The 25,141-nt window shown below is 46.6% G+C and overlaps 1 protein-coding gene across 1 annotated transcript; it reads left to right on the plus strand.

Moving 5' to 3' along the window:
• The first annotated feature begins 594 nt into the window (after positions 1–594).
• On the plus strand, positions 595–2,949 carry LOC123427425 (scarecrow-like protein 8). Its single transcript, XM_045111468.1, has one exon. It carries the CDS (start codon positions 884–886, stop codon positions 2,750–2,752), a length of 1,869 nt encoding a protein of 622 aa, XP_044967403.1. The 5' UTR covers positions 595–883; the 3' UTR covers positions 2,753–2,949.
• The last annotated feature ends 22,192 nt before the right edge of the window (positions 2,950–25,141 follow it).

Here is a 25,141-nt window from a genome sequence, read left to right on the forward strand (position 1 = left end):
CTGCTAGTAGTACCAGTTGCAGTGCACCAATCCGTTGCTAAAATATTGATATCCCGCGGCCATCTGTTCCTTCCCTTTCGTTCGCCGAATGGAAAGAGACTGCGACTTCTAGAAATCGCAATCGGGTCCCGCTGGCGGTGACCCGCCGCGTGCATGCACAGGGAGGGATCTCCCGCCCGCCCTCCGATGCCCGGCCCCACCCGCAAGCATACACCTGCCGCTGCTGCCTCCTCGTTCGAAATTCACGCGAGCGAAGCGAGCGCGGTGCCGTAGAGCGTAGCGTAGCCACGAAACCGCGGGTCGTTCCCCGGAAAAAACGAGGCGAAAACCAGGCGGTGGCTGGCGCGCGGGGCGGCCACCGGCAGGCGTCGGTGGCGGCAGCGTGCCACAGCAAGCCATAGCCCAGGCCGGACTCTTGGTAGCGTCGTCTGGAGGAGAGGCGGGATTGCGTGACGCAGCGCGTATCCATGGCTTCACACCATTCATTCATTCACCACACCGCGCATTTATTTTAGGCAAGCACGAAGGGCGCGCGGGGCCCGGCCCCCGCAGGTAAGTTAAAGGTAAACGAACCCGGCTGGCCGCGACGTGGCCCGCGGCGTCAGCGGGGTTGCCGCCGTATAGGTAATGCATTGCTACGGGTGTGGGTGTGGGTGGGGGTGGCTTTATAACAGCGGAGAGGGGGGGGGGGGGGAGGAGGGCGCGTTTTATTAGGGGAAGCAATTGAATGGGATGAATGGCACCCGTTTATAGCTGCGCCTGTAGCTGTACCCATAGCATTAGCGTTTGGAGCTAGGAGCTAGTATTCCCCTGCCTGCCTACTCCCAGCGCCTCCGTCTACCTCCTCGTCCTCCCGCTGCCGGCCGGGCTTCGCTTCGCCTGCATGGAGCCGGGCGGGCCGTGGCGCGATCCGCGCCAGGGGTACGTGTACGGGCTCGGATCGCCGATGCAGATGCCGGCGCAGCAGCGCTCCGACCCGGCCGCCGTTGGCGGCGTTCTCAAGCGGAGCCTCGGCGAGATAGAGAGGTGGCAGCACCACCGCCTGCAGCAGGAGCTCTACATGCGCGCTGTCCGGCAGCGCACGGTCGGGACCTCGCCGGACTTCGCCGCGGTGTTCGGCGGGGTCCCGTCTCAGCCCTTCTTCTCCGGGTCGAGCCTGGGCGGTGGCCTCGCGTCGCCGTCGTCCACGCTGTCGTCCCTCACGACCGCGTCCAGGGCGGCCATGCCGCTGATTCAACAGCATGTGCATCGGCAGGCGCCGTTCGTGCCGTCCTCTGCGCATGCGCAGCCGCAGGCGCAGGCTCAGGCGCATGCTCTCGCGGTGGGGAGGGAGCCGACTCCATCTGCGGTTGGGAGCGAACTGTCCATCCTGCAGGACCTGGAGAAGCAGCTGCTCGGCGACGACGACGAGGCTGAGCCGGCGATGAGCGGAACCGGTTCTACGGTCACCAGCTCCGAGTGGGAAGAGACCATACAGCGGCTCAACTCCATCACGGCCGCGCCGTCTCCTCCGCTCTACGCGGAGGCGACTCCGAACAATAAGAACAACTACAGCGCGGCCATGACGGGGTCGCCGTCGAACTCGTCCACTTCTACGGCTTCTTCCTCGGCTTCCTGCTCACCGCCAATCTCGGCCACCACGTCGCGTCAACTACTCTCCGAAGCAGCGGTTGCCATCGCCGACGGCAACTTTGAAACGGCAGCCGCTAATCTGGCGACTCTCAAGCGCGCCGCTAACCCGCGCGGTGACGCGGAGCACCGGCTGGTGGCCATGATGGTGGCCGTCTTGTCTTCGCGCATTGTGCCCACTGCCTCGGCATCGTCCCAGCACCTCGCTGACCTCTGCAGCGCCGAGCACCATACCGGGTGCCAGCTCCTCCACGACATCACGCCCTGCTTCCGCCTCGCCCTCGACGCCGCTAACATCGCCATCGTTGAAGCCGTCGCCGGCCACCGCGCCGTACATCTGGTGGACTTCGACATCAACGCCCCGCAGCACGCGATTCTCATCCAGCGCCTCGCCGACCGGCGCGTGCCGGGGACATCCCTGCAGGTGACCGCCGTAACCGATCCCACCTCACCCTTTACGCAGTCTCTAACAGCGACGCTCCCCGGCGTCGGGGAGCGGCTCAAGAAGCTGGCGGAGCGCGCCGGCATAGAGTACAGCTTCAGAATTGTCAGCTGCAGAGCAGCAGAGATTGAGGCATCCAAGCTGGGGTGCGAGCCCGGGGAGGCGCTGGCCGTCAACCTCGCCTTCGCGCTCTCGCACGTGCCTGACGAGAGCGTCTCGCCGGCGAACCCCCGCGACGAGCTGCTCCGGCGCGTGCGCGCTCTCGGCCCGCAGATCGTGACACTCGTGGAGCAGGAGCTGAACTCGAACACCGCCCCGCTGGCCACGCGCTTCTCGGACGCGTGCTTGCACTACGGAGCCATCCTCGACTCGCTGGACTCGACGGTCAGCCGGGAGAGCGCGGACAGGGCGCGGGCTGAGGAGGCGGTGGCGAACATGTCGGCTAACGCGGTGGGCCGGGAGGGTGCCGACCGGCTGGAGCGGTGCGAGGTCTTCGGCAAATGGCGCGCGCGGTTCGGCATGGCCGGGTTCCGACCGGTGGCGCTCGCCGCGGGCATTGCCGACCAGGTCATGGCGCGCGTCGGCGCTCCCCCGCCAGGGCTCGTCGTCAAGCCCGAGAATGGCGTGCTCCGGCTCGGATGGAAGGGGCGGGTGGTGACCGTCGCCTCCGCCTGGCGCTAATCTGGTGAGGTCGCGCCATCATTGCCGGCACCAGACAATTGCTTAATTAATCCGCACCCGTCCTCTATTTTTATCCTTTTTTAATTTGTTGGATTGGCAAGGTGTGATGAGTTTGTTCTTGATCTAGTAGTAAAGCTTAGCTGTAGCGACTCATAATCCTCGTAGCTAATATATGGAAAGAGTACATTATTACGCAACTGATCCCTGTTGTTTTTGTCACCTGTTTGCTTGGAGAAGTGGTAGACAGCACCGGCTGATCCACTCCATTGCGTGATTGTGGGTATTACATACGTACACTTGTACACAGTCGTAGTACTGCGCAAGTAGTGGGCGGGCGCAAGCGTGCATCCGGCCCTACCGCCTTTCTTGTCGATTAATGTTTGTTTTCTCACGTCGGGTCATGAGGTTTTCCTTCTGACGTGCTACTTTTCGTAGTACTAGTACCTGCTGGTGTACAAAAGTTGGCTATGCTTGTAGTTGTAGTAAATACTTGCAACTTGGAACTGAGGAAGCACTGCAGCAGTAGCGGGTCTGTAGTTCGTTGAATATTGGTTGCTTTTTTGCCCCTTGCAACGCACCGAATTCACCGGTAAATACTGTACTAGTCCGGCACTCTGTAGACACATCTGTTTGTTGGACCGCGATGGCTGCAACCCTGCGAGGGAAGAGATGGTGCACGAAATGACATGCGAATGTGCTGCACTGGCTGGCCTAAAAGTATCCTACTACCACTACTGCTGCTGGCTGCACTCTCCGATTTGGCTTCAATACACAATTACGCATGCAGTCAAGTTGATGTGTCGGGGCTTGGGGTTGCGTTCCTGGAGACGGAAGGGGCCCGGGTCTTTGGTAGTAGTGGACTGAGGCATCGCCTATGCTTGTAGTGCTGTGTGCTTCAAGCTTACTCCAAAAGCAAAGCGTGGAATACAGGTGCATGCCTCGGTTGCGTCTTCAGAATAAACTAGTGGACTGTGATTGGCATTTCCCGCGTTGCCTGCTGCAGATTCGCTGGTATCAGTTACTTAGGTCATCTTCATCGCCGACCCATAAACCGGACAGCCAACTGTTGGAGGGTCAGTCCGTAGACACAGATGCAAAAAACCGGTCATCCAAAGTTAGCTTGACAATGTGATAAGCAATCTAAACAAAGGAAAAAAGGCCAAGCAGATGAAGCGTTCGACGCTGTTGCGCGAAGCAGCTCGGACTCCTCAGCTCGAGGTCCTATTGGAAGGTTGAAAGAACCAAAAGGGAGGGCCTAAGGTCTCGGGGCCCCTTGAACACTCTGAGTCCGAATTGCCCGCACCTCCTCCGTTCATGACGACGAAGAGAGAGAGAAGGGGGGGGGGGGGGGGGGGGGATGAGGAGGAAGAGGAGGCCTCTTCCCCAAAGAGAAAGAGGGCGGCATCCGACGGTAATGTGGAACACAAGCCTCCACGCGTCCGTGGAAAGCTTCGAAAAACTTCTATGGCTCAGCCCAACAAGCCCTTTGCACGTGCTCACTTCAAGGTCGTACTTTCCAACTCTTCGGAGAACACATTGCCTTAGCTACGCACGAAGAAACCTGCGATGACAATGTATATTACGTCTTCTTTTACTAAGCATGTCCCGTATTACTATGTACTTGTTTTGTGACATACTGCTCGCTTTTACAACCCAATGGGTAATCGGATGATCTACCTCTGGCCAAAATGGAGGAGTGGCACGAGAGCCCACCCCTCCTCCCTCCTTGCTGACAAGGCGGGGGGGGGGGGGGGGGGACTTCATGCCAGGGCCCTCCGATGTTGAACGCGGAGGGTGGCATTGATATCCCCATGTTCGTGGTCCAATTACCCAGATCCGCAATGATAGCCACAGGTGGCCACCCCTATTATTATGGGGGGTGGAGCCGAGGTTCTTTCACCGTCCCCACCTTTTCAAAGGTAGGCGGGCCCGAGGTGGCAAGAGGAGCTGGAGGTTGCTACATCGAGCTCCTCCATCCTTGTCGGTCACTCCGCCCTTCTCGGCATGGTGTTTCAACACTTTCGGTCCATAGAGGCCCGGATGAAGGAGGCCTCTGAAGGCCTTTTTAAAGGTTTTAAGGCAAAGAACTTGTCTCTATATGATCTTTTAGGTGTTTTAATTAGCACCTAATAAACCCAGTAGCCCTTAACAACCTAATTTGGGAGGATTTGTCTGAAGACTTAGAACTTCTTCTTCCTTTTTTTTTATTTTAAAAGATAGATCTCAAAACAATATGTTATTGTCGGTGTCAAAACCGACTGATCTCGAGTAGGGGGTCCGAACTGTGGATCTTGAATCGATGGGTAACAAGGGACGAAGGAGATGGTGTTCACCCAGATTCGGACCCTATTGATGAAGTAGTACAAAGTAGAGAGTTGATCTACCTCGAGATCCACTTTTGTGGTATAAAACCCTAATCGTAATGAGCTTAGGACGCGTTCGGTTCCCTGCATTAGGCCCAAGATGGCCCGCGCGGGAAGGAAGTGGCCCGTTTGGTTGCCCGCGTTTACCGTGCGGCCCGCATGGCACGAACCTTAAAGCACCTCTAGGCCAGGCCTAGGGGAAACACCCGAATCGACAGTTGGTCGCGAGCCTAGCTCGACGGCGTAGGGGAGGGCGACTTGCTTGTCTCCTCGTGCGACTAAGGAGATGGCGCGAGCTCTCCCGTGTCTCCGAAAAATCGGCAGGAGGATTTCGTCTCACCTCCTGCCGAGTCCGCCCCTATTTAGCCCCCTTCCTCATCGGCCCAACTGCCGCCACCATTCTCCCCCCTTTCGATCTTTCCCGCTAACACGCATCGGCACCGACGAGCAGGTAAGCGACGCATCTTCATCGGTTGGCGGTCCACGGCGTCCGCGGTCCTTCACCGACCGTCGGTGATCATCTACGACCGTTCCCCCTCGTCCTCGAGCTGCATCCATGGCCTCTGTGAGTTCAGTCCCCTTTCTCTCTATTCCTTCTAACTAGATATGAGCTGTAGCTAGGGTTTGATGTAGATGCATGGTTGATTAGTGCTCTGATCTGTGAGCTCATATCGTTGATTGCTATGCTACGGTTGCAATTTGTGGTAGGGTTAGATGTTCAAGCATGTGGTAGGCTGGATTAGTAGTAGAGTTTGAAGTTGAACCTTGTGCTTGTGTTTTTTCGTGCTTAGATGTGTGATTTGTAGCTATTGGTGGTTCATTTGTAGCATGTTGTTTGTTGTAGATGTATGTTCCTGCTCATATATTGTGCGGTATGCTTAGTATGAGAGTGATGAACCATGTGCTTAGTATGATAGCGATGAAGCATGTGCTTGGTATGATAGTGATGAACCATGTACATGTATGCTCCTGCTTTCATGGATTGTTCGGTATGTTGTGTGCTATGCTTACTGTCAATGCGTGCTACAATTGTAGGACATGGCCACGCAGACGCAAGATCTTAGTCAGGCCCTTGTTCTATCGGACAACCAGTTTCCTCCATCGTTTGTCCAGGACTCGCAACCTATGTCTGAGATGGCACTTGATTCAGAGGTGTTCGCGTGTGATTCTGTCTATGTACCAGTAGTGCTCGTTCAATAAACTCCTCCTGCTGTTGCTGCTGCCGCTGCAACAGCAAAGGCAAAGAAGGATGGTAGGTCGAATAACATGAAGTGGCAGCAATTCATGTCCATGTTCGTGCTAAACAAGATGTGTGATCTCATCTCTAGTGGAGTTAGGAGTGACAAGGGCTTCAAGGAGGTGCACTTGAACACCGTTGCGAAGCAGGTGTTCGAGTTCTGTGGGTAGGACTTGTCCGCCACCCATGTGTACAACCACCCGAGGAAGCGGAGAGGTCAATGGATCCAAGTTTCCAAGCTGAGAGACCTTAGCGGCGCCTCATGGGATGAGAACACTTGCTCCATAGTTCCGGAGGCAGAGCACTACGCCGGCTATGTCCCGGTTAGCTCACAACCCTCTTCCTTTTAATATTGTCCACCATTGCCTACTTGAAAGCACAATTGCTCCCTAGGGTAGTTTTGATAATTGATCACAACATATGCATCATTGGACCAATATGTTTGCCAAGTATATTTCAGAAAAAATTCAAAAGATGCTATGGCTTAAGGTTTATGTGGAGATGCCCCTGATGCAAGAAAGGAATAATGTTGGCACAAGCTTCAAGCTAGAAGACTCTTCATTTTATATTTTTGAGAAATCACTTTTGATTCCATAGGAAAGCCAATACTATTAAAAGGGGATGAGGTAGTAAAATGAACAGATTGCTCAAATGCTCAAAGTTAACCACCAAAACACTCAAACATTTTCCCACATATCCACTCTGTCAAGATCCACAAACAGAAATTCGGTGTCACCAACATTTCCATATCAGACCTACCGAGTTTGACCTCACACAGAAACCCTAGCTATTCCCACCAAATCGATGCAACCGAAACCAAGTCGGTGCTACCGAGTTCAGTGTGACCAACATTCTATTGCCAAGATACACAAAATCGGAATTTCCAAGTTTGAGTATCGGTGCCATCGAGTTTGGCCATCTGACCGTTAGTCACCTTTTCGGTGCCACCGAGTTTCATATATGGGTCTCACCGAGATTCAAAAGTTAACACCTTTGTGCTAATATGTACCACCGAGTTTTCAACTGTGGTGTCACCAAGTCAGCCCTTTTATGTGTAACAATTGGATTTTGGCTGCTGCCTATATATACACCTTCACCCACCTCTCATTCCTGGGAGAAGAATTCAGAACACACACTTCACTGCCAGATCCATTTTCTAAGAGAGAACCACCTACTCATGTGTTGAGACCAAGATATTCCAATCCTATCATTTGAAACTTGATCTCTAGCCTCCTCAAACTGCTTTCCACCAAATCAACCTCTGTGACCATGCATATTCTGTGAGAGAGTGATTTGTGTTGAGGAGACTATCTTTAGAAGCACAAGAACAAGGAGTCCATTGATCTACCACATCTATTACCTTTTGGAGGGTGGTGCCTCCTAGATTGGTTATGTGTCGCCTGGGAGCCTCCTACTTCGTGTTGTGGAGTTGAACCAAGATGTTTGTAAGGGCAAGGAGATCGCCTACTTCGTGAAGATCTACGGTGAGTAAGGCTAGTCCTTCGTGGACGGAAGCCGTGGTGGAATAGACAAGGCCGCTTCTTTATGGACTCTCCATTGGTGGAGTCCTCCGTGGACTCTCACAGCCGTTACCCTCCGTGGGTAGAACTCTCCACTAACATGGACGTATGATAGCGCCACCTATCGAAACCATGCCAAAAATTGCCGTTTCAACCTTATGCATTTGATCTCCCTACCTTACTCCTCTACTTTACACTTGCATGTTTTACTTTCCGCTTCTATACTATTAGAATTGCATGTGTAGGGTGTACTTAACCTGCTATAACTGTCGTAGCTGTTTCTCAAGTAGAATTGGGGAAAGGCAAAAATTTTATCTTGTCAAGTAGTCTAATCACCCCCCTCCCCTTTAGACATACTTTCGATCCTACAAGTGGTATGAGAGCTTTGGTCTTCATTTCATTGGTTTAACAACCTAGGAGAGTATGACATCTAGTGAGGGAAATTATCATCGTAGAGGTCCATATTTCGATGGCACTAATTTTGCTAGTTGGAATCATAAAATGAAAATGCATATTCTTGGCTTTAATCCTCATGTTTGGGTTGTTATTCGTGTTGGTGTGCAAGGTAACTTCTTTGGAGAAGGGCATGAGAGAGATCATGATGCGACAACTGATGAACAGAAGATGTTGCAACTTAATGCTCAAGGGCGCGACATCATCTTCATCTGCCTATGCGTGGAAGAATTCAACAAAATCAGTCGTCTTGAGAATGCAAAAGAAATTTGGGATACTTTGGTTGATATGCACGAAGGTACTGATTTTGTCAGAAAATCTAAGTTGGATGTGCTTCAAAGTCAGCTTGACAAGTTCAAGATGAAGGATGGTGAAGGTGTTGCTGAAGTGTACTCTAGGCTAGCTCTCATCACCAATGAGATTGCCGGGTGAGGAAGCGAAGAGATGACCGACAAATTCATGATCAAGAAGATACTTAGAGCTCTCGATGGCAAGTATGACACCGTATGCACACAAATGATGCCAAATTACAAAGATCTCAAGGCAACTGAAGTCATTGGCAGGATTGTTGCTCATGAGATGTCACTCAAGGACAAAGATGAGCTGCACAACAAGTCAAGCGATGCTTATAAAGCTTCATGTGATGCTCCCGCTACTTCAAAGGAAAATCTTGTCACTGATGAAGAGATAAGCCTCATGGTCAAAAAATTCAACAAGTTCTATAAGAGTAGAGGTAAATAGAGAAGCTCAAGCTTGAGACATTAAGAGAAGCGTTCGTTCAGTCGTGACCGAAACTGCTACAATTCTGGGAAGCCCGGACACTACTCAAATGAGTGCTCGGCTCCCTACAAAAGAACGGAAGAGTCACCTCGAAGACGAAGCTCAAGAGATGAGTCACCTCGCAGAGAGAGAAGGAGTAGAGAAGATCACTATCAACGAAGACACTCACGGAGAGGCAAGGAATCGGAGAAAAAGGAAAAATACACCAAGAGAAGTTCAAGCAGAAGACATCAAGATCATGTTGGTGAATGGGTGTCTGGCTCCGAGTCTGATCACCACTCCGAGAGAAGCTATCACTCCCACTCTGATTATAGTCAATATGAAGGCGTTGCCGGGATTGCACTTGTTTCAACCAACCCCTATGACTTATTTGATTCACCAAATGAGGGAGTCAGAAACTGCTTCATGGCTAAAGGCCCCAAGGTATCACATCCTGAGTATCTTGATTTAAATAGTGTCGAGGATGACTTGTTAGGAGAAGATGACTTACTTCTTGATAAAATAAGTGATTGCACTGAAAATGAACTTGCTAATTATCATGCTAGTCAAGAGAAATCAAATGATGATGATAAGAAAGAAACTATACGACTAACTCAAGAATTAAAAACTCTTAAGTTAGCTCATGAGACTACTCTGGAAGATCATAGAGAGCTTAAAAGAACCCATGAGAAGCTACGCTTCGAGAAGCTCAACTTGGAGCAAGATCATGAGTTCTTAAAAGCGATCAATGATGATCTTCGAAAGAAGAGTTCTTATCTAGCCAAACGATTACTCTTTTCCAACTTTGTTCCACAAGTTAAACATAGGAACACTAGTAACAATGGCAAGAATGTTTCTTCATCTAGTAACAACCATGCTAAGGCTAAAGCCAATAATATTGTTGCTAGTAGATCTGTTGATTCCACTAATGATTCTCTTAGCCAAGTTACACTTGAGCAAGAAAATGATCTATTGAAAGGGATAATAGAAACAGGTGTCTTCAAGAGCCTTGCCGGAAGTAAAAAAATTCGAGGAAATTGTGCGCAAGCAAGGAGGACATTGGAAGAAACAAGGTGTGGGCTACTTCAATGTCAGCGGAGATGTGTGGGAAGAAGGTCCATATCCCACTCCTAAGTTTGTTCCCCAAGAGGAGAAGTGTGATACCACTCCTCGCAAAGGGACTAACTCACAATATGGCTTTCTACCTCAAGACCACAAAGGCAAGGGAAAGCTTCAAGATCACATTAACTTATTTGAAGAAGAACCCCAAGCCAAGGTCAAGTGGATTCCCAAGGACACTACTAGCTCTACCTCAACAAGTGCTACCACAACTCCAAGGATTCCCATCAATTTGATGTGGATACCCAAGAGGAATAACTAGGAAAGTTCTTAAGGGGTGACTCCGCCAATGAATTTCACTTTTATTCATTTTGGCAAGAACTATTTGCAATCAACCTCAATCATATGCATTAGTTCAAGGAGTCACACATACCGTCAAAGGTAACCAAGGAACAAGGTAACTAATGCATCTTTGGACATCATCCCATTTGTGTTTCATTCATGTCTATAGATATTCTTGCATATGTTCCTCGTGCTTTGGGACTAACCCATGTAGGTGAGAAGATTATGAAAACAACAAGGATTGCTCCTAACTCAAGATGATCTTCATCAACTTTGAGCATCCACCACTACTTCACCTACTTGAAGTCTTCAACGACAAAACCCAAGGTTAGTTGATCCCTATTAGTGGGATGTCATATCAAGGGGGAGCTTTACTCTAAGACTTGAGTATAAGCATCTCCTAAGGATATGAACAGATTAATGCTTATGTAAAAGTGGTAACCCCACTTGTGCTTAAGGATGAGTATGACCTATGATCAAGTAGTCTTACTTGGCTCCCATGTCAATATACTCATATATAGATGACTTTGTCATTGCCCAAGTGCTTGATAACTGCTAGGATGTTTGTGCATGTTCACCATGTTTTCTCTGTCATTCTTATTGTGTGAGCATGTTGGTGTGCATGTGTTTGATCATTCGACGACATCCAATTGTTGTTATTTGTCTCTTGATTTATCATTTGCCAATTGGATGGACAAGAATGCCTAGGACCCTTCTCTAGCTATTTATGCTATCTCATCTCAAGTTATATTCATGCTTCATCACAAAACTTGAACAAGCACTTGTCGATCCCTTTGTGTGAAGGAGCACTCGGAGTTCCGAATCGTCAATGGCTAACCTCCAAAACCTCTCTGTGAATGAACTCGGTGAAACCAACTTCACGAACTTGGTTCCATCGAATTCCAGAGTTGATCTTGGTTTTTCATCTCGGTACCACCGGAATCACAAACTCGGTTCCACCAAGTTTCCCTGTCAGCTGATAGCAGAGGAACTCAGAGACACCAATTTTGTAATCTCGGTGACACCGACAGCGAATGTATATATTGCAGCGAACCGATTCTTTGATTTCCAATCGTCAAAGCCATTTCGCCTCAAACCCTAAGCTGCCTCCTAGACCCCTGGTCGCCGCCCTTGAGTCCCCGTGCTTCTCTGCCGCTGGGAATCGCCGCAACCGACGGAATCCTCACTGCCGTCGCTATCGTAGCCGAACCACCGCCAAGCTAGGGTATGGTTCGGACCCCCTCTGCGTTTCTCCATATGATTCATACGCAATGGGAAATTTTTATCCACAAGCCACCGTGTGCATCCTCTTTATCCATGAGATGAATCCCGTAGATTAGAGAACTTGGAAGTTTTTAGGATTAACAGTCCGTAGACCCCATCTCGGTGACTCCGAGTTGCAAAACTCGGTGCTAGCGATTTTAAACCTAGGGTTCGTGAGAATGGACTCAGTGAGGCTGAGTTATCATTTTCGGTTCCACCGAAATGATGACCAAGTATATGTTAAGGAGTTCATGTGTCTCGGTGACTCTGAAAGTTCAAACTCGGTTCCACCGATATGTGTTGTGCAGAAAGTTAAAACTAAGGATTTCTCTATTCAAAATTTCAAAAACATTTGAATTTTGTGATCTCATCCTTTGTGACTTTCCTATATCCACTTCACAGGTTTTGCTATTTGCTGCTGAGTTTGTGCTTGCCTGTCAGATATGTTTGGTTCCGAAGATAGTCAAAATGACATCAGATAGCAGAGCGTAGAGATGGACTCATGCACTAGTCTAGAGAAGTCTACGTCAGACCCAAGTTCTCCCAGCTCTCTTGATTTTCCCAAGGCAGCCACCAAGCAAAGGAAGAAGCTAGTTTATGGTGAAGAGGACTCAGATTTTATACCGGAGGAAACTTCGGCTCCTTCAAAGGCTCCAAGGAAGACTGTCAGGAAATTAACTGCTACCCCTACTGATCTAACAACACCTGAATATGCCAGGAAGAGCACAACACTTTCCAAGGATGTACCTGCCAAGAAGGCTGGTGTGAAGAGGCCCAAAAAATAACTATTCATCTTGTTGGGAGAAAGACTTCAATGTATGAAGACCCAGAAGATGCTGAGGAAGAAGCTCTTGAGGAGATCCTAGTTCCTCCCAAGAAGAAGAAGCTGATGGCTGATGCTATGAAATCTGCTCCTAAGCCTCCTCTCAAAGTAAAGAATGTTGTAGCTCCCAAAAGGACTACCAAGGACATACGTGCAGCTGCCAAGAGCAAAGGCCCTGCATCTAGTGCCCATGCTGCAGACGAGGAACAAGATGAGAATGTACCTTCCAATACGTGCAGCTGCCAAGAGCAAAGGACTAATTCTCAGGAAGCTCAGACCAACCCTTCCAATTCACAATGTTGCTCATCCAATAGCAGAAGATATGAAGAAGAGGAAGGATATCGAACTAAGAAAGTGGAGAGCTAATGATCCATATGTTGCCAGAATAAGAACTGCTGTTGATCCAAGGTTTCACACCAACGAACAACAAGATTTTTATGAGACTGTCTTGTTTGACAAGAGTCCTGCTGTCAGTGATATGAGGTATGTCGACTGGGCATATATCAAGGAAAATGAGAAATTATTTCCCCATGTCCAAGAGAACTTCAGGTTAGTGGACATTGAAAAGTTTGTTGGCAAAGAGAGGAACCCATGGAATGACGAGCTGATCATACTGTTCGGGAACGTAGTAGTAATTCAAAAAAAATCCAACGTCATCCAATGATCTATCTAGGAGAAACCACCAACGAGCAAAGGGGTAGATCATCTTCATACCTTTGAAGACCGCTAAGCGGAAGCATTACTAGAACGCGGTTGATGGAGTCGCACTCGTAGCGATTCAGATCGCAGAACATTCTGATCCAAGCACCGAACAATGGCGCCTCCGCGTTCTACACACGTGCATCCTGGTGACATCTCCTACGCCTTGATCCAGCAAGGACAGAGAAGTGGTTGAGGCAGAGCTCCGGCAGCACGACGGCGTGGTGACGCTGGAGCTGCGTGGTACTCCGACAGAGCTTAGACAAGCGCTACGGAGGACGAGGAGGATTATAGGCAGGGCTGTGCCGAGGAAGGAAGAACTTGTCTGTTGCAGTCCCAAAACCCCTTGGGTTTATATAGGATGAGAGAGAGGAGGGTGCGCCACCCCTAGGGTTTCCCTTAGGTGGTGCGGCAGCCCTAGATGGGGAGGGTCGGCGACCAAGTGGAGGAGGGGCGGTGCCCTAGGGGTGGGCTTGCCACCCAAGGCAGCCCCCACGCCCTAGGGTTGCCCCCCCTTAGCCCTCTCTTGCGCCTTGGACTGAAGTGGGAGGCGCACCACCCCATCTAGGGGTTGGTTCCTGACGACCCACAAGTATAGGGGATCTATCGTAGTCCTTTCGATAAGTAAGAGTGTCGAACCCAACGAGGAGCCGAAGGATCTCACAAGTGGTTTTCAGCAAGGTAATATCTGCAAGCACTGAAATTATCGGTAACAAGTAGTTGTGTGGTGAGATGATTCGTAGCAAGTAGCAAGTAACAAAAGTAACAACGGTGCAGCAAAGTGGCCCAATCCCTTTTGTAGCAAGGGACAAGCCTGGACAAAGTCTTATAGGAGGAAAAACGCTCCCGAGGACACACGGGAATTTCTGTCATGCTAGTTTTCATCATGTTCATATGATTCGCGTTCGTTACTTTGATAGCTTGATATGTGGGTGGACCGGGCTTGGGTACTTCCCTTACTTGGACAAGCATCCGATTTATGATTAACTCCTCTCGCAAGCATCCGCAACTACGAAAGAAGAATTAAGACAAAATCTAACCATAACATTAAACTAGTGGATCCAAATCAGCCCCTTAGGAAGCAACGCATAAACTAGGGTTTAAGCTTCTGTCACTCTAGCAACCCATCATCTACTTACTACTTTCCAATGCCTTCCTCTAGGCCGAAATAATGGTGAAGTGTTATGTAGTCGACGTTCACATAACACCACTTGAGGAAAAACAACATACAACACATCAAATTACTGAACGAATACCAAATTCACATGACTACTTATAGCATGACTTATCCCATGTCCTCAGGAACAAAAGTAACTAGTCACAAAGCATATCATATTCATGACCAGAGAGGTAATGAATAGCATCAAAGATCTGAACATAAACTCTTCCACCAAGTAATCCAACTAGCATCAACTACAAAGAGTAATTAACGCTACTAGCAACCTTACAAGTACCAATCGAAGTCGCGAGATGGAGATTGGTTACAAGAGATGAACTAGGGTTTGGAGATGAGATGGTGCTGCTGAAGATGTTGATGGTCATGAGTCCCCTCCAATGAGAGGAGAGTTGGTGATGACGATGGCGACGATTTCCCCTTCCGGGAGGGAAGTTTCCCCGGCAGGATCGTGCTGCCGGAGCTCTAGATTGGTTATGCCCAAGTTCCGCTTCGTGGCGGCGGCGAATCCTCCGAAAAGCCTCCTCTCGATTTTTTCCAGACCGAAACCCTTCTTGTAGCAAAAGAGGGGGGCCAGTGGGCCAGCAGGGAGCTCACAAGCCCCCTAGGCCCGACCAGGGGGGTGGCCACACCTAGCAGGCTTGTGGCCACGTGCTGGCGCCCCTCTGGCACTTCTTCGACCCAGTATTTTTTTATAAATATCAAAAAAAAATCCACGTTGATTTTCACGGCTTTTGGAGTTGCGCAGAATAGGCATCTCAAACTTGCTCCTTTTTTAGGACAGAATTCCAGCTGCCGCCACTCTCCCTCTTCATGTAAACCTTGCAAAATAAGAGAGAAAAGGCATAAGTATTGTACCGTGAAATGAAATAACAGCCCAAGAAGCGATACATATCAACATGAAAGCATGATGCAAAATGGACGTATCAACTCCCCCAAGCTTAGACCTCGCTTGTCCTCAAGCGAAAGCCGACAACAATAAATATGCCCACATGTTTAGGGAGAGAGGTGTCAAAAAAAAGATACGAACATACAGGCATCATGATCATGATTAGAACAACAATACCATCATCTCAACTCTTATGCTAAAGTGACAATTCCTTCACAAAGTAAAGCATGGATCAAGAACCTTACCCAGAATTAACAACCGATAGCCTGTAGTCATTGAAGTAATTGCAATTTATCACAACATCAGAAAGAGTCAAATAAAAGCTTGTAAAGCAAATCCACACACTCAATCATCTTTTCGTTCTCTACAATTGCTACAACTCACGTGGTACTCCTGAGATCAAAGTTTCAGCTAGACATAGAGAAAGATAGGGGCTTATAGTTTCGCCTCCCAACCATTTACCTCAAGGGTAATGTCGACAATAATAATTCATGAATACTTACCTCCAAGTTGACATATGAATATAGATCTTTCCCTAGCATATGATGTTAGCCAAGATAAAGGCGAAATAAGGAAATTGGTGAAGATCACCGTGACTCTTTCAAGGGCAAAAAGTAAAGGTACAAGATAGGCCCTTCGCAGAGGGAAGCAGAGGTTGTCATGCGCTTTTGAGGTTTGGATGCGTGTACTCTTAGTGCGGAGGAACGTCACTTTATATTGCCTCCTGTGATAAAGAACTTTATTATGTAGTCTGTCGCTTTTATGTCTTCTTCATCACAGGTTCGTACAAAGCTTATTTTCCACACACTAATAGATCATACATATTAGGGAGCAATTTTTATTGCTTGCACCGATGACAACTTACTTGAGGGATCTTATTCAATCCATAGGTAGGTATGGTGGAATCTCATGCCAAAACTGGGTTGAAGGTTTATGGATGCACAAGTAGTATCTTTACTTGGTGCGGGAGGTTTGGCTAATATGAGGTGGAAGCAATCGTCACATGCTAAGGGATCTCTAATCATATAACATCGTTCGGAACCAAGCAAACACAATTCATTATGTTGTCTTCCTTTTCCAACATCTACTTCTAAGCATGCAATAGTTTAGTGAGTGTTCACAATCATAGATGGTGTCAAAGATGATATATTTATATGTGAACCTCTCCTTCTTTATCGCTTCCTATTAATTGCAACAATGACCAAGGTCTACGTTTGTCTACCCTCAACAAGTTTCAATCATCATTCTTTTTATATGTGAAGCCATCACTTCCCATAAGATCATTACATGATCTTTCATGCTTTTGTTCTTTTCTCAATATTTTGATCATGGCATGAAGCAAGTCCCTTAACTAAGATACTCTTTATTATATGGATCACGAGCTCGAATACATCGGGGGTGACACAAAGCAAAACTCAAGCCTAAAACACTAAGACCTTTATTCTACTAGAGAAAGAGAAAACTGAAAAGGAACAAACTAAAACAAAGGTAAATGCAAAAGATGTGATGGTGATATGATACCGGGGCAACTCCCCCAAGCTTGGCACAAGCCAAGGGGATTGCCCATACCCATGCTTAGTTGACTTCCTGTGGAGGTGATGGTGGTGGAGTTGTTGCAACATTGGTTTGGTCCTCCGTCTTCCAAGGCATAGGTGCCCCATCATGGAAAGATGAACGAGTCTCCAGAAACCTCAAATCTGCAGCCAACCGTATTGATTTAAATCTATACTCATACTCACAGTTTTGGTTCTGCAGGTCATAGATCTGGGCTTGGAGGTGATCAATCCTGTCATAGAGCCTGGAGAGGTGCTTCCCGATGTCATTGGCATCGATCCTGTGCTTGCTGGTGAACTCCGTGATCATCATGTGGTTGGCGTTGAGTCCACGCTCCACCATCCCTTGGCACTTGAAGACTTGTTGCTCCATTGCTTCGAGCCTCGCCTCCATGCTTCCGGTCTTCTTAGGCCGCTCAACGTCATGGATGTGCAACATCCCCTCACACATCTTAATAGATTGAGGGTGTTGCAGCACTCCCGCGAGGTAGGGATTGATGATCTTCTCGAAGATCTCATCCTTCAGAGCTTTTGGGGAAGCCATAACAATCTAGATCTGCAGCAAAAACAGGCTCAAAACGAAAACAGAGGAAATCTGCGTGATACAAGGGCGAGACCTTTCGGGAGAATATATAATGATTTTTTCCGACCAGAAGGAGTACTCCGCACGAAAACGGAGTCCGGGAGGCACACGAGGTGGCCACAAGCCCCCTAGGTGTGGCCAGGGGGGTGGCCCGCGCCTGGCAGGCTTGTCGCCTCATCGTGCGCTTTCCGGACTATTTCAAATTTTTATATTTTTTCATATATTCCAAAACGGAGAAAAATTCCTACTGGAAAAGTTTTGGAGTCTGTTTTCTTACCGAATCACATACCTCTTCGTTTTCGGAGTCTGAAACAGGCTGATAAATATCCCTTAGGTATTCTTTCGGAGTTATGGTATTGAGAATATTGCTTTCAACATTTATGGGACTACCTGAGATATAATGCTTGATTCTCTGCCCATTTACCACTATCGGACAATTACCTTCCGTGTTGTTGATCTTGATAGCACCGGAACGATACACTTCCTCGACAATATAGGGACCTTCCCATTTAGAGAGAAGCTTGCCTGCAAAAAATCTTAAACGAGAATTATATAGCAAGACAGAATCACCTATATTGAACTCATGCTTTTGTATCCTTTTATCGTGCCACCTCTTAACCTTTTCTTTGAACAACTTGGCATTTTCATATGCCTGAGTTCTCCATTCATCAAGCGAGCTAATGTCAAATAACCTATTCTCACCAGCAAGTTTGAAATCAAAGTTGAGCTCTTTGATTGCCCAATAAGCTTTATGCTCTAGCTCAAGAGGTAAATGACATGCTTTACCGTACACCATTTTGTACGGAGACATGCCCATGGAATTCTTATAGGCACTTATATAAGCCCACAGTGCATCATCGAGATTCTTAGACCAATTCTTTCTAGACCTGTTGACAGTCTTTTGCAGAATCAGTTTAATCTCTCTATTGCTTAGCTCTACTTGACCACTGGACTGAAGGTGATAGGGAGACGCAATTCTATGGTTGACATCGTACTTGGCAAGCGTTTTACGGAAAGCACCATGAATGAAATGTAAACCACCGTCGGTCATTAGATATCTAGGGACTCCAAATCTAGGGAAAATAACTTCTGTAAGCATCCTAATAGAGGTGTTGTGATCAGCACTACTAGTGGGGATAGCTTCTACCCACTTAGTGACATAATGAACAAAAACTAGGATATGACTATACCCGTTGGATTTTGGAAATGGTCCCATATAATCAAAGCCCCAAACATCAAATGGTTCAGTGACAAGTGAATAGTTCATAGGCATTTCCTGACGTTTACCGATATTACCTATTCTTTGACATTCGTCACAAGACAAGACAAACTTACGGGCATCCTTGAAGAGAGTGGGCCAATAGAAACCTGATTGCAATACCTTGTGTGCAGTTCTATCTCCCGCATGGTGTCCTCCGTAGGCCTAGGAGTGACACTTCTGTAGGATCTGTCCCTGTTCATGTTCAGGTACACAACGTCTAATAACACCATCTACTCCTTCCTTATAAAGGTGAGGATCATCCCAGAAGTAATGTCTCAAGTCAAAGAAGAATTTCTTCTTTTGCTGGTATGTGAAACTAGGTGGTATATATTTAACAACGATATAGTTTGCATAATCAGCATACCACGATGCACTACGTGAAGTATTGATGACATTCAATTGCTCATCAGGAAAGCTATCATCAATAGGTTGTGGGTCATCAAGAACGTTCTCCAACCTAGACAAATTATCTGCTACGGGGTTATCAACACCCTTCTTGTCGACAACGTGCAAATCAAATTCTTGTAGCAAGAGAACCCATCTGATAAGTCTAGGTTTAACGTCTTTCTTCTCCATTAAGTACTTAATAGCAACATCATCAGTGTGAATAGTGACTTTGGAATTAACTATGTAAGACCTGAATTTTTCACATGCGAACACGACTGCTAAAAATTCCTTTTCCGTAGTAGCATAGTTTCTTTGGGCACTGTCTAGAGTTTTACTAGCATAGTGAATAACATTCAACTTCTTATAAACTCTTTGCCCTAGGACAACACCAACAGCATAATCACTAGCATCACACATGATTTCAAAAGGTAAGTTCCAATCAGGTGGTTGAACAATATGTGTAGTTATCAAGGCCTTCTTAAGTATTTCGAAGGCTTCCTCACAATCATCGTCAAAAACAAAAGGAATATCCTTTTGCAAGAGATTGGTAAGAGGCCTAGAAATCTTAGAGAAGTCCTTAATGAACCTTCTATACAAACCAACGTGACCAAGGAAACTTTTTATACCTTTGATATCTGTGGGGTATGGCATTTTCTCGATTGCATCAACCTTAGCCTTATCAACTTCAATACCTCTTTCAGAAATTTTATGTCCTAAGACTATGCCTTCATTAACCATAAAGTGGCACTTCTCCCAATTCAAGACAAGATTGGTGTCTTTACATCTCTGCAAGACTCGATCAAAGTTGCTGAGGGAATCGTCAAAAGAAGACCCGTAAACGGAGAAGTCATCCATGAAAACCTCAACAATCTTTTCACAAAAGTCAGAGAATATAGCCATCATGCATCTTTGAAAGGTAGCAGGTGCATTACATAAGCCAAAAGGCATACGTCTATAAGCAAAGGTACCGAAAGGACAGGTGAAAGTGGTTTTCTCCTGATCAGATTGTGCAACACGTATTCGGGAGAAACCAGAATAACCGTCTAGAAAGCAGAAGTGTGTGTGTGTTTAGACAGTCTTTCTAGCATTTGGTCGATAAAAGGCAAAGGGTAATGATCTTTCCTAGTGGCTTTATTCAATTTCCTAAAATCGATCACCATCCTATAGCTATTAATAATCCTTTGTGGGATCAATTCATGCTTATCATTAGGGACAACGGTAATGCCTCCCTTCTTAGGGACGCAATGTACCGGACTCACCCGATCACTATGAGCAACAGGATAGATAATACATGCTTCCAGGAGCTTTAGTATTTCTTTTCTTACTACCTCTTTCATCTTAGGATTTAATGTCCGTTGATGATCAACGACTGGTTTGGAATCAAGATCAGTTTTAATCTTGTGCTGGCATAGAATGGGACTAATGCCCTTAAGATCATCAAGAGTATATCCAATAGCAGCACGGTGCTTCCTGAGAGTTTTTAGTAACTTCTTTTCTTCATGCTCTGAAAGGTTAGCACTAATAATAACAGGATATATCTCCTTTTCATCAAGATAAGCATACTTAAGAGTATCTGGCAACTGTTTAAGCTCGAACACAGGATCACCCTTTGGTGGGGGTGGATCCCCAAGCAGTTCAACACGCAGATCATTCTTAAGGATAGGATATTGTTCTAAGACAACTCTATCTATCTCATCCCTTTCATCCATATGCATATCATTTTCATGCTCAAGCAAGTATTGCTCTAAGGGATCAGTAGGAGGCACGACAATAGAAACTAATGCAATAGTTTCATCCTTACTGGGCAACTCTTTTTCATGAGGTTGTCTACCAAACTTGGAGAAATTGAACTCATGTGACACGCCTTCAAAACCAACAGTGATAGTTTGCTTCTCACAATCAATATGAGCATTGACGGTATTGAGAAAAGGTCTGCCAAATATGATGGGACAAAAGCTATCTTGGGTGGTAGCAAGAACGAGTAAATCAGCAGGATACTTCGTTTTACCACACAAGACTTCGACATCCCTAACAATGCCCACATGGTAGATAATATCTCTATTGGCAAGCTGAATAGTGACATCAATAGGCTCTATCTCAATAGGTGCAATCTCATCTTTGATTTCATCATATAAGGATTGAGGTATTGCACTAACACTAGCACCCACGTCACATAAACCATGATAACAATGATCTCCTATCTTAACGGAAACAACAAGCGTGCCAACAAGAGGCCTATGTTTGTCTCTAGCGTTTGGTTTAGCAATTCTAGCAACATCTTCACAGAACTGAATATCATGGCCATCAACATTGTCGGACAGGATATCTTTGATAATAGCAATGCTAGGTTCAACTCTAATTTGCTCAGGGGGTGCAGGTGTTCTAATGTAGCCCCTACATATCACAGTTGAAGCTTTAGAACGATCCTTTATCCTAACAGGGAAAGGTGGTTTCTCAATGTAAGCACTGGGAACAATAGATCATTATAGGCAATGACTCTCTCTTCAACTGGATTGGGTTTAACTACATTGACTTCTAAGGGAGGATGATATTTAAACCACTTCTCTTTGGGGAGATCAATATGAGCAGCAAAGGATTCACACAATGAAGCTACTATCTCATAGTCAAGTCCATAGTTAGCGCTAAAATCACAAAAAGTATTCATTTCAACAAAGGATTTAACGCAATCAAACTTTAAATTCATACCTGACTCCTTACCTTCATCAAGCTCCCAATCTTCAGAGTTGTGTTTAATTCTTTCCAATAAATTCCATCTGAAGTCAATATCTCTCTTCATAAAAGAACCGGTACAAGAAGTGTCAAGCATGGTGCGATCATCATGAGAAAGCCGAGAATAGAAGTTCTGAATGATAATTTCTCTTGAGAGCTCATGGTTGGGGCATGAATATAACATTGATTTAAGCCTCCCCCAAGCTTGAGCGATGCTTTCTCTGTCACAAGGCCAAAAATTATAAATATAATTCCGATCACGATGTACTAAATGCATAGGATAAAACTTTTGATGAAATTCCAATTTCAACCGATTGTAATTCCACGATCCAGTATGATCACATAGACTATACCATGTCAACGCCTTATCCCTCAAAGATAAGGGAAAGACCTTCTTCTTGAAATCATCCTCGGGCAAACCTGCAAGCTTAAATAAACCACAAACTTCATCTACATAGATTAGATGCAAGTCTGGATGTGAAGATCTATCTCGTGTAAAAGGATTAGCCAGCAGTTTCTCAAGCATACCCGAAGGAATTTCATAAAAGATGTTTTCAGTAGGTACCTTAGGTTAAGGAGCAACTCCTCGTGCTTCCGTTCGTGGTGAAGATACCCCGAACAAATTCCTCAAAGGAACAGTTTCCATAGTGACAAGTGACAATAAATTTCAGCACAGTATATAAATGTTTCCTTACCAAATTCCACTTACCAAAGGCGCTTCACTCCCCGACAACGGCGCCAGAAAAGAGTCTTGATGACCCACAAGTATATGGGATCAATCGTACTCCTTTCGATCAGTAATAGTGTCGAACCCAACGAGGAGCAGAAGGATCTGACAAGTGGTTTTCAGCAAGGTAATAACTACAAGCACTGAAAGTAGCGGTAACAAGTGATGGTGTAGTGAGGTGAAACGTAGCAGGTGAAAAGTAACAAGTAACAAGTAACAGCAACGGTGCAGCAAAGTGGCCCAATCCCTTTTGTAGCAAGGGACAAGCCCGGACAAAGTCTCATAGGAGGAAAAACGCTCCCGAGGGCACACGAGAATTTCTGTCATGCTAGTTTTCATCATGTTCATATGATTTGCGTTCGTTACTTTGATAGCTTGATATGTGGGTGGACCGGCGCTTGGGTACTGCCCTTACTTGCACAAGCATCCCACTTATGATTAACCCCTCTCGCAAGCATACACAACTACGAAAGAAGAATTAAGATAAAGTCTAACCATAGCATTAAACTAGTGGATCCAAATCACCCCCTTACGAAGCAACGCATAAACTAGGGTTTAAGCTTCTGTCACTCTAGCAACCCATCATCTACTTAGTACTTCCCAATGCCTTCCTCTAGGCCAAAATAATGGTGAAGTTTTATGTAGTTGACGTTCACATAACACCACTAGAGGAAAAACAACATACAACACATCTAATTAGCGAACGAATACTAAATTCACATGACTACTTATAGCATGACTTATCCCATGTCCTCAGGAACAAAAGTAACTACTCACAAAACATAATCATATTAATGACCAGAGAGGTAATGAATAGCATCAAAGATCTGAACATAAACTCTTCCACCAAGTAATCCAACTAGCATCAACTACAAAGAGTAATTAACACTACTAGCAACCTTACAAGTACCATTCGGAGTCGCGAGACGGAGATTGGTTACAAGGGATGAAATAGGGTTTGGAGATGATATGGTGCTGATGAAGATGTTGATGGTGATGAGTCCCATCCGATGAGAGGAGTGTTGGTGATGACGATGGCGACGATTTCCCCCTCTAGGAGGGAAGTTTCCCCGACAAGATCGTCCTGCCGGAGCTCTAGATTGGTTCTGCTCAAGTTCCGCCTCGTGGCGGCGGCGAATCCTCCGAAAAGCCTCCTCTCGATTTTTTTCCAGACCGAAACCCTTCTTGTAGCAAAAGAGGGGGGCCAGTGGGCCAGCAGGGAGCTTACAAGCCCCCTAGGCGCGGCCAGGGGGGGGTCGCCGCGCCTAGCAAGCTTGTGGCCACCTGCTGGCGCCCCTCTGGCACTTCTTCGGCCCAGTATTTTTTATAAATCCCAAAAAAAATCCACGTTGATTTTCACGGCTTTTGGAGTTGCGCAGAATAGGCATCTCAAACTTGCTCCTTTTTCAGGCCAGAATTCCAGCTGCCGGCATTCTCCCTCTTCATGTAAACCTTGCAAAATAAGAGAGAAAAGGCATAAGTATTGTACCGTGAAGTGAAATAACAGCTCAAGAAGCGTTAAATATCAACATGAAAGCATGATGCAAAATGGACGTATCAGTTCCCTTCCACTGTTAGCCCACATGGCCTTTCGGGGCTGGTGGCCCTTCCCGGTGGACCCCCTGAACCCTTCCGGTGGTCCCGGTACATTACCGGTGATTCCCGAAACACATCCGGCGATCAAATCTCCACTTCCTATATATAAATCTTTACCTCCGGACCATTTCGGAACTCCTCGTGATGTCCGGGATCTCATCTGGGACTCCGAACAACTTTCGGTAACCACATATACTATTCCCATAACAACTCTATCGTCATCGAACCTTAAGTGTGTAGACCCTATGGGTTCAGGAACCATGCAGACCTGACCGAGACACCTCTCCGGTCAATAACCAACAGCCGGGTCTAGATACCCATGTTGGCCCCCACATGTTCCACGACGATCACATGAGGTGAACCACGATGTCGGGGATTCAATCAATCCCGTATGCAATTCCCTTTGTCTACCGGTATGATACCTGCATGAGATTCGATCGTCGGTATCCCTATACCTTGTTCAATCTCGTTACCGGCAAGTCTCTTTACTCGTTCCGTAATACATCATCCCGTGGCTAACTCCTTAGTCATATTGAGCTCAGTATGATGATGCATTACCGAGTGGGCCCAGAGATACCTCTTCGTTCCACGGAGTGACAAATCCTAGTCTTGATTCATACCAACCCAACAGTCACTTTCGAAGATACATGTAGTGCACCTTTATAATCACCGAGTTACGCTGTGACATTTGATACTGTTGGAATTATGCCCTTGAGGCAATAATAAATAAGTTATTACTATAATTCCTGTATCAAGATAATCGTTTATTATCCATGCTATAATTGTGTTGAATGAAAGACTTAGATACATGTGTGGATACATAGACAAAACACTGTCCCTAGCAAGCCTCTAGTTGGCTAGCCAGTTGATCAAGGATAGTCAAGGTCTTCTGACTATGTACAAGGCGTTGTTGCTTGATAAATGGATCACATCATTGCGTGAATCATGTGATGGACTAGACCCAAACTAAT

The sequence above is a fragment of the Hordeum vulgare genome, chromosome 2H (assembly GCF_904849725.1).
Source record: "Hordeum vulgare subsp. vulgare chromosome 2H, MorexV3_pseudomolecules_assembly, whole genome shotgun sequence".
Taxonomy (NCBI): Eukaryota; Viridiplantae; Streptophyta; class Magnoliopsida; order Poales; family Poaceae; genus Hordeum; species Hordeum vulgare.

Coding starts and splice junctions, on each gene's coding strand:
- LOC123427425 (XM_045111468.1), top strand. CDS start 884: ATGGAGCCGGGCGGGCCGTGGCGCGATCCGCGCCAGGGGTACGTGTAC.